The sequence below is a fragment of the Neospora caninum genome, chromosome VI, assembly GCF_000208865.1.
Source record: "Neospora caninum Liverpool complete genome, chromosome VI".
NCBI lineage: Eukaryota > Apicomplexa > Conoidasida > Eucoccidiorida > Sarcocystidae > Neospora > Neospora caninum.
Window position 1 is genome coordinate 1,053,582 of NC_018392.1, and position 8,761 is coordinate 1,062,342.

Sequence of the window (8,761 nt, forward strand, 5' to 3'; positions counted from 1 at the left end):
CTTGCCTGGCGGAGAACGAGGCAGGAGGGAGCGAGCGAGAGACACCGAAGCGCGAACGGAGAGGAACGTCGAGCACGGAAAAATGGAAAACCGCGGCGAACCCGAGGACGAGCACGGAAAAATAGAAAACCACGGCGAACCCGAGGACGAGCACGGAAAAATAGAAAACCACGGCGAACCCGAGGACGAGCACGGGAAAAAGAAGCAACGGTGAAACAGGGGAGCAGAAGACTGTGGGTGTGAGGGGTTCCTGGGGTCGGGAGACAACGAGGCACGCGGAGGGAGGTATGATGCAGGACGAAGGAAAAGGACGAAAAGCGCGAGTTGTTTCGTGTGCGATGCCGAGAAGCAGTGATCGGGGCGTCAGCCACGAAAAATGAGAAAAACGCCGGAGAGGAGAAGCGCAAAGGCAAGAAGGCACGATGGGAGCAAGAAGCACGGGACCTCGCGAGTTCAACGCGCGATCGCGGGTGTCTCCCCGAATGAATCGTCTTTTTTTATGACTTTTAGTCAGTTCTGGCTCAGAAACCGCGCGATCCCTGGCGAGACGCTGTCCAAATCTCTTGCACAGACGCGAAGGGAAGCGTGAATGACACAACAGTTCCAAAGGGGAAGAGCTTAAGAGCTTCTGCTTCGAGCAAAGACTCGCCGGGCTGTCTCAAGGAAACCGTACGTCAAATTGTGTCCCCGTCGCTCTTCACGGGAAAAGTGTGTGCTCGTCACATGTCCACGACGTTGCAGCCAAGAACGGCAGTAGGCGCAGTTGTCAGCCGCATTGAACCTTTCACAGACGGCTTTGTCGCGAGCATTAAGAAGTCGGCCGGAAGGCGGTGAGCGGGCACCAAGAGAAAACAATGTTCCAAGAAGGCAGCTCCCCAGCGGCCAGAAGAGTTGCCGAGGTGGTCATCCCATTCTGGCGTTTGCCCAGTCCGGAAATGGTTTGATTCCGACGTCGCAGACAAGAGCACTCGCTTTGCCGAGTACGGAACAGTCCTGGTTCAAGTTTTGGTTATCCGTTCGTGGAAAGGCAATGTGCGCATGGAAGCGCTCAGCCATGCCTCTCGAGCTGTGAGTCGTCCCAACTCTCCGAATACCGAGGTGACCCTGACCAAATCCTCTTAGAAGCCTTTTGTCGTCCAGTAAACGGCCTCGCTAGAGCTTCCGTTCCTTAGGTAGTCTTTGTGGGACATCGCAACTCGTAGCTTTCTCCGTCATTTTTGGACTTTTTATGGCAGTGGCCACCGCTTCCTCAGTTCCGGTGCCCGAAACAAGGCGTGCAGACAGGAAACGTAGGGGAAGCACGCTTCGTGAATTTTAAGAGTCTAAACGGAAAGGTGTGGTGCGTCCAGAGTGGAGCCGCATCCCTGCCGACACACACACGAGATGTCGGTCTCGCGTTTCTCCAACAGTCGGGTCTCACACGATGGACGGCTATTTGTTGCGTACGGATAACAAAGTGATTGGAAGTGCTGTCGGCGACTGCCTAACTCCTGGTAAGCGTCGAATCGAAGAAGGAGCGCCCGTCATCGGACCAAGAACAGAGGCTGTTCGATTGAAAAGAAATATATGTACTGACTTGCAGCGAAAGTGCTGCGTGCAGTTTGAGAGATGTGCATGCCACATCCCGCGGTTGAACCACCTTCCGCTCCCCTGGCAACGACGTGAAAGCCGGTGGAAGGAGCCTGAGTTCGCCGGGAGGAACCCGGCTCCCAGGGTCGTCGGGCACTTTCTTACGAAACCCAACGGCCTTGTCCTTTTTGATCTGTCAGCAAGAGAAAGGTAGACAGTGGAAACTTTCCGTCTTCTTTCCTGTCGAAGTGGGACACCCCCGCGAGGTCCTGCGCACGTTACGGCCGGGCTTTCACGTTGAGGGGCCAGAAGCGAGGGGGAGCGCGGACAAACCGACCAAAAGTAAGCGCGGTTCAGGTGGCAAGACAAGCGGACAGGACAACGGTTCTGATCCTCTGGGTGAACCCAATTCCGGAGCGAACTGACTCAACGTCCGGAAGCGTCGCCAGCTGCAGAAACTGGAACAAATGTCTTGTGGCTCTGCAGGCAAAAACGCAGCGAGCGTCTGTGTGTGTGGGGCGTCGTGGTTCATTACCGGGAGCGGCACAGACACGCAGAGAGGCGCGTCACGCTGACGGCCAGTCTCACAGTGAAGCCACTCAGCAATTGTTGTCCTCAATGAGGAGGTAGCAGACGCGTTTGTGAGTTCATTTTTCCAGTCACTAATTCGACCTTTAAAGCGCAAGAATTCGCACACGCGAGGCCGAGTTGTTTATAGATGACGAGAATGGCAAGCATTCGGCAGCTTTTCTTGGCCTCGTTTGTGTGTCTTAAGAAGATACCAGGTCTGAAGCCAATCTCATAAAAACTGGCATCTTCTGCCCGCCATTAGCTCGTCGGATAACGGGCGCTGTCGCGGCAGCTCCCAAGCATGAGAGTTTGTCCCGAGACAGGCACACTGAGCGGAGGGATGCACGGTTTCGTGGTTGTTCCTGCATAGACAAGGAGTTGTGCAAAAAAACTCGAACAGGAGCGCGCTATGGCAATTTCAGAGGCAGGGTGAAAGTAGCCTCAGAAGAAAAAAGGCCCACGCTTTCCAAGTCGGTTCCCGCTCAAACCCATCGTCACTGCCGTCCATGAAAAAGCATTTACGCACAAATCGATACTCACAGCCTCCATATGTTCGACGAACGCTAAATAGTTGAAGAGCTTGCTCAGAGCCTTGGCAGTTTGAGTAGTAGATGAGGTGCTGGTGCCCTAGTATGTCCGCAGAGGCTCGTTTTTCAGCCTTGCGATGTTGGGAGCTATCCGAATAGTCGGTATTTAAGAAGAACAGCGTTACCTGCAAGGAGTCCACTTGAGTAATAATGCCTTCCCTTCATCCCGAGTTTTTACCTCTCCCTGTTGCGCACAGGCTTTCGTTGCCGAACTCTCCCAGCTGCTGTTGCTGAAGAAGCGTCACCTTTGGTGTTGCACAGAGAATTAAAACTAGAACGTAAGTACGTCGTGTCAGGTAACACTGTTGGAGTTCACGTACCGTCCGAAAAGTATATTTTTCGTGGACGATCCTTTTTGCAGCCGCAGGATGGCGTGCAACAAAGGAAGACTTGCCTCGCACCGTAGCCAGGATCATGTCTTAATAAAAAACGACCGCTCCAACAACGCCATTTCTTCGAACCGCTAACATGCCGCTCAAACTAACGTCAAGCCTCAAAACGGCAAGGATAGCAGTTACATGTAGAGAGACTTTCAGCCCTTTACGACTCATGTTTCACCCAAGCACTGCCAGTTCGGTTTCGGCAATTTGCATCGCAATATGTTCGCCGCTATCCGAAGCGTTGGTGCAGTAAGGAATCGGAAACGAAAGGCAGATGTTTCGAGTGACCACAGGAATACAGAGCTGTCCGGAATGAGCAGTCGCGTCTCTTCCAGTCTCAGAACAGAACTGAGTGCCAAGCAGCGAACAGGAATAGAGACTAAAGTTAAATGATTCAGCTGCGAACCAAAGTGGCAGAGCACCATTTTCGACAGCGGGAGAATTGTAGCCGCTATGGAATGGTGAAACAGTTCTGTGGTTCGTTCGTCATTTACGTGGGTTTCTGGCGAAGAGTGCCTCTAATGCACGGGCACAAGCTCTCCTTCCGGCCAGTGCCTGATCTTGCTGGCTTTATTTTCTGTGAAGAGTGAACGCACTGCACGGAGTCCTTTCAAAAACGGAAGAGTCCACAAACATACCATTACGACGGGACACAAAGAATAACTGTACTAGTCGGAGATTCAAGTTTTTTAATAGCGCAGAGAAAGCAACAGGGTTTGCACCGTTCCCGCTCAGTCGTGCAGTGTCCCTTCTTGAAGTTCACTGCGCAGCTCTGCTTGCCTGTTTGAAACCGCCATCGCCATATCCAACTGCGATGAGAGACAAACTTCCGGAAGGGGAGCCGTAGTGGTCTCCCGTGTATACTGTTGCAGTTGGTACAACAATGCGTGCTATGTGGTAAGATACTCTTTACTGGAAAGCTTTTGCTGTAGCTAACCCGTGGTCTTATTGAGGAGGAGACACGACAGCCATTACAAAAGAAAAGCTCCCTTGATTTTACCTTACATACATAGCTGCCGTTTTAGGGAATTCACTATCAGGGTGCCTTTGACCCGGGTACACTCAAATTGCCGCAGACGGCTGCCATGACCTTGACAACTTGTCTCCAAGTAATTTTTCAACCTTAAAACTCGTCATGTGAGTGAAACAATGCCAAGTTCGCTGCAATGAGTGAGGGTTCAACCCAGGACTTCCGATTCTCACACCTGAACCGCGAAGAAGCGCAGCGCCCGCCGCATGCGAAAAAAGGGAATACTGAAAATTGGACAGTGTCACCCGACAGCAAGTATGCAGACGATGGAATAAGCTTTGGACAAATTCGTTCTAGGTAGTTCGAGAGTTTTCTGATCTTCTGGTGAGAATCTGTAGTGCCGGTCGCCGCTCAAGGAAAATCTCTCCCGTTCGTTCACTTTGACTACTCCCTGGGATTTTTGCATGCTAACCACGTGTTTGCCGCGGGTGCTCGATACGTTTTTCTTCAGTCTCTTTATCGGTTCCTAGGTATAGACTTTCCATCGTTGTATCCAAAGGGTCGTGTTTCCGCGGACGCTGTTCCAGTCCTCATTTGAGTTAGCAACTCGAAATATCACCGTCCAGTTTTCTGTGTCGTACGCCGATTAGCGGACACTTGGCCCCCGGGGAAGAGGTCTTCAAAACTGCCTTTTTGTTCCAGGCTTCTTCTCCTCAAAAAAACAGTGTGATATCTCTTTCTCGTGTAGCCCCCCTTTCTCCTGGAGAGTTCGTTTTTCTGGTGTGGGGGCTCAGAACAGGTAGCAGCCGTAAACTTGTGCGTTCCAACACCGTTTGTCATCATCGAGGCGATTTGAGCAGTGTTCGTGTGCGGTGAACAAGCGTATCTTGATTTTAAGGCAAAGGGCAAAACAGAAGAAACGAGGATCAGAAGTTTCTCTTCTTGGGTGTGTACGTACAACGGCGAGAGCAGTGCTGGTCCGTTGATTGATACCGCTTCGGAGCCTGTCAGAGTGGACAACTTATTTGTTTCTGTCGCCGGTTGACAGAACCCAAGGTTTGTTTGAGGCCTTCCAAGTCAACGCATTGACTCTTGAAAGACAACAATGAAGCAGCGCTCCGGCGGGGAGGGTGGCGGCAGAAAGGGGTCGCGCGGGGAGACCGGGCACGTCCGTCGGCAGCCACAGGCGAAAGGCACCAAGAAACACAAAAAGCGGGTGTGGGTGAACTTTAAAGATAAAAGTCAGGGATGGAAGAACTTCAAAAAAGTTCAAGACGTAAAAGCGCGTGCAGCGTTGTGGAAGATGCGACGACGGGAAGACCGCGAGGAACCTTTGGGTGGGGGAAGTGGCGACGTAGAACGGACTCTTACGCGACCCAGTGAAGACCCCGATGCCTTTTTGCAGCAGCTGCTTGATCCTCTGCATGCCGTTCGGAAACCGAAACAAACTTCTTCACCGGATAGAGGATCGGCGTCGGGAGAGAGACAGGAGGAACAGCCTCGTGGAGAGAACGGCACGAAAAGGAAGGGAGACAAGGCAGCCCGACTGCGCGTGGAGTCGCCTCGTTCCCGGCATTCCAGCGACGAAGAAGGCGTGGAAGAAAGCGAAGAAGATGCAGGCACAGACGAGTCCGAAGAACAGAGAGAGAAGAGTGGCGAGGGAGCGCGCTGCCGCCGAAAGAAGCGAGGTTTGAGCAGGGACCAAGGCGAGCAGAGAGACTTTGGCCACGCAGAGGGAAAGAAGAGGCGTTTTGCGTCAGAGTCACTGGAGTCTTCTGAGGACGAAATGGCCAGTTTCGCTTCCTGGTCGAGTCCCGGGCCCTCGCTCCATAGAAGCCTCCCGCACAAACACCGGGTTTCCCTGAAAGGGAGTCTTGCCGCTCCAGCCGTCGAAGAAGAGGACGAGGAAGCAGAAGGGAAGGAAGAAAACAGAGAGGATGTTTCTGCGCAGCCGTCGCGAGCTTCGGCAAACGAGAAGCGAAACGCAAAAGGTCGCGACCGACACGGAAGTTCGTCTGCTGTGTTTTACCCTTTCAAGAAAGCCATGGAGGAGGCGGCACGGCGGAAAGCCGAACAAGAAGAGAGGCGAAGGAAGGCGGAAGAGGAGCGAGACAAGCGGGAAGAAGAACGGAAAATTGTGGAAGCGAGGAGAAGAAAGGAGAGAAAAAAGCTTCAAGCGAGAACCAAGAGAGGCCAGCCTATTATGGGAAATGTCATGCAAGTCCTTCTTGGCAAAATCAGACGAAGGGAGGGAGTGAAGTCATAAGCAACAGGACCAGAAATAGCACGCTTTCCACTCCTCCCGTTTTATGTTTCTCTGCTTCCTCTTTCTGTTTCTCTTGTCCCGAGTTTCCCGTCTTCGCGCCTCTTTTCTCCTGTTCTCTCGCTGTGGCCTCGCTTCGTTCACGTGACCCTCCTCTGGAGCTCTTCTTCTCCTCCTCTTGCTTCCTCTCTGCGTCGGTTCTCTCTTTTTCTGTGCATTTTCCATGCCTCTTCTTCCCCCGCCTCTCTGCATCTCTCCCTCGGCGCTGCAGCTGTGCTCGCCATTTCTCCTGCGTGCTCCCATCCGGTGCGTCCCGTGCAGCTCTGACCCCGAACGCAAACATTCGTCGCTGGTTTTCCTCCACATGTCATGCAGAGTTGGAAACGGCGCTCGTTTGGGGTTTTCGTGTGCTCGCATGTCTCTCTGTCGCGACTTTTGTCTCACCAGCGCCCCGCCACTGGGGCACATTTCGAATCATAAAAAAAGTGGAGTCTCAGCTTCGCTCGCCGATAAGCTACGTCAGTTCGCGTCAGATTTGCTGCGCCCAAAAGGCAGCAGAGACTGGACAGCCTGTCGCGAGGCCCCACCAGGTTCTGTGTCGCTGTAGTGTGTGCGCTGACGAGGAAAGATCCGCGTGCTCGAGACAGCGGGAAGCGACAGACGGCGCGGAATCAGAACGAAATCCTGTTCCGTGTGGAAGTTCTTGAAGAAAGTTTGTTTGCGTGAAGCACACGAGCTCACACATGCATTCCCTTGAGACAACGAAGACGCGGAGTGAGGCAACCGGGACGATCGAAAAGATGATGACGAGGGTCCGTAGCTACTGGGACAGAAGGAAGTTCTAGCCTTTAAAAGGGGGAAAGCAGCAAAGAAAAAAAACGGCCTAAGGAGAGATCCACGTGGGAAAAAGGAGACAATAGCACAAGCGAAGAGGCCAGGAGCCAAGGCGCGCGCAAAGGGGGTTCTTTATCCGCACCGGTTTCACGCCCGCAGGTGTCTTTCCAAGGTGCATAGAGGACCATCGAGGCCGCTCAACTACCAAAGAGACGCAACGCAGAAAACTGACAGAGAGAGGGAGGATTTCAGTTGGCATTCTGCGAGCACTTGTGGACTTTCGCACAGTGGAAGAAATGTGAAGGCCGTAACTACAGCAAGCAGACTCTAGGCGTCCTTCTAACAGGCATAGTCAACCTGTGGCATATGTTAACTTGTCAAATTCGGAACTGCTCTTGTGTAACAAAAACGGGGAGACGGGCAACGACGGCTGCCTGTCCAAGACACGAGAGACAACGAAGGCAAGCAAGGGAAGGCCTGACGAACAGAGAACCGAAAAACGATGGTTTCGCTTTGTTGGTTTCGTGGTTTCGGCCGAGATGGGACAGACTGCAGCGACATGCTGACATGGTGAAGAGGAAAACGGACTGTCCTCGAGTACTTTTCGCCTTCTTCTTCACCCATCCCCCCCCTTCCTCCCTTGCCTGTCAGCTTTGTTAATCCGTGCAGGAAACGGTAAGACAAGCCACAGAAGAGAGAGGTCGGAACGTGAGGGTGGTTGTCAGAAAAAGGAAAGAGACCAGAGAGCAAAAGGAGAACGCGGAGAATCCGGACAGTAGCAGCTGAAAGAGAAGAGGGAACGGAGAGGCTTAGAGCGAAAGAAGAGAAGTCCAAAAGGAGGGGAAATGTCACCGGCTCCGGCACGCACTCAACACAGAGAGGCGCATAGAGATCCAAAGAGCGCCAAAACAAGATTCGTTCCTTCTCATCAGACCTTGAAAGAATGACGCGTCAGCGAACCAGAAGACACCCTCAAGACGCCAAGGTACCTCTCTGTCGGGCAGAAGAATCCATGGGACGTTCTCGCTGTGTGCTCGTCCCCGCTTCCCTTCGTCGCTCGCGTCCTGAGTCCTCTCTCAACCTAGACCTCGAGGACGAGCTCCCGCAGACACATCTGAGTGTTCGTCTCTGGTGAACCTTTGCGCCCGTTTGGGAGTTACGACGAAGATCAGGCTGGGGGCTGGAACAGGAAGACTGCAGAGATGGACATCTCTTGCTCCGAATCGCTCGGCCGGCGGTACCTTTCTCTCGGAGAGGAAACGCCGACTAGCAAGAAAGGGAAGCGCGAGACACGCGAAGAACAGGAAGCGACGGGAAGTGGAAGGGCGTGAGTGGCAGCGGAAGTGGAAGGAAAACGGGGAAGAAACACAAACCCGGAAACGAATTGATGCGCCCCGGGTTTTGGGGTTCGAAAGAGTTGGAGAGGGCCTTCTCTTTCTTTTCCGATCTGAAAGCCCCGAGTCTCCACGTTGTCTTCTCCTTGTGCTTCCCTTGTGCTTTAGTCTGGAACCTGTGTCCTTCGCCCCTTCACCGCTTCGTGTTCTCTTTTCGGTCTCCCCCGTTTGGCAGGATCTCTCTTGCGGCTCAT

At 53.1% G+C, this 8,761-nt stretch overlaps 1 protein-coding gene across 1 annotated transcript; it reads left to right on the forward strand.

Annotated features, from left to right (window-relative positions):
* Positions 1 to 5,181: 5,181 nt before the first annotated feature.
* Positions 5,182 to 6,342, forward strand: NCLIV_016610 (conserved hypothetical protein; the record flags this gene model as incomplete). The annotated part of the gene is made up of 1 exon (XM_003881853.1): positions 5,182 to 6,342. The coding sequence occupies one exon, from the start codon at positions 5,182 to 5,184 to the stop codon at positions 6,340 to 6,342; it is 1,161 nt and encodes a 386-aa protein (XP_003881902.1).
* Between the last annotated feature and the right edge of the window lie 2,419 nt (positions 6,343 to 8,761).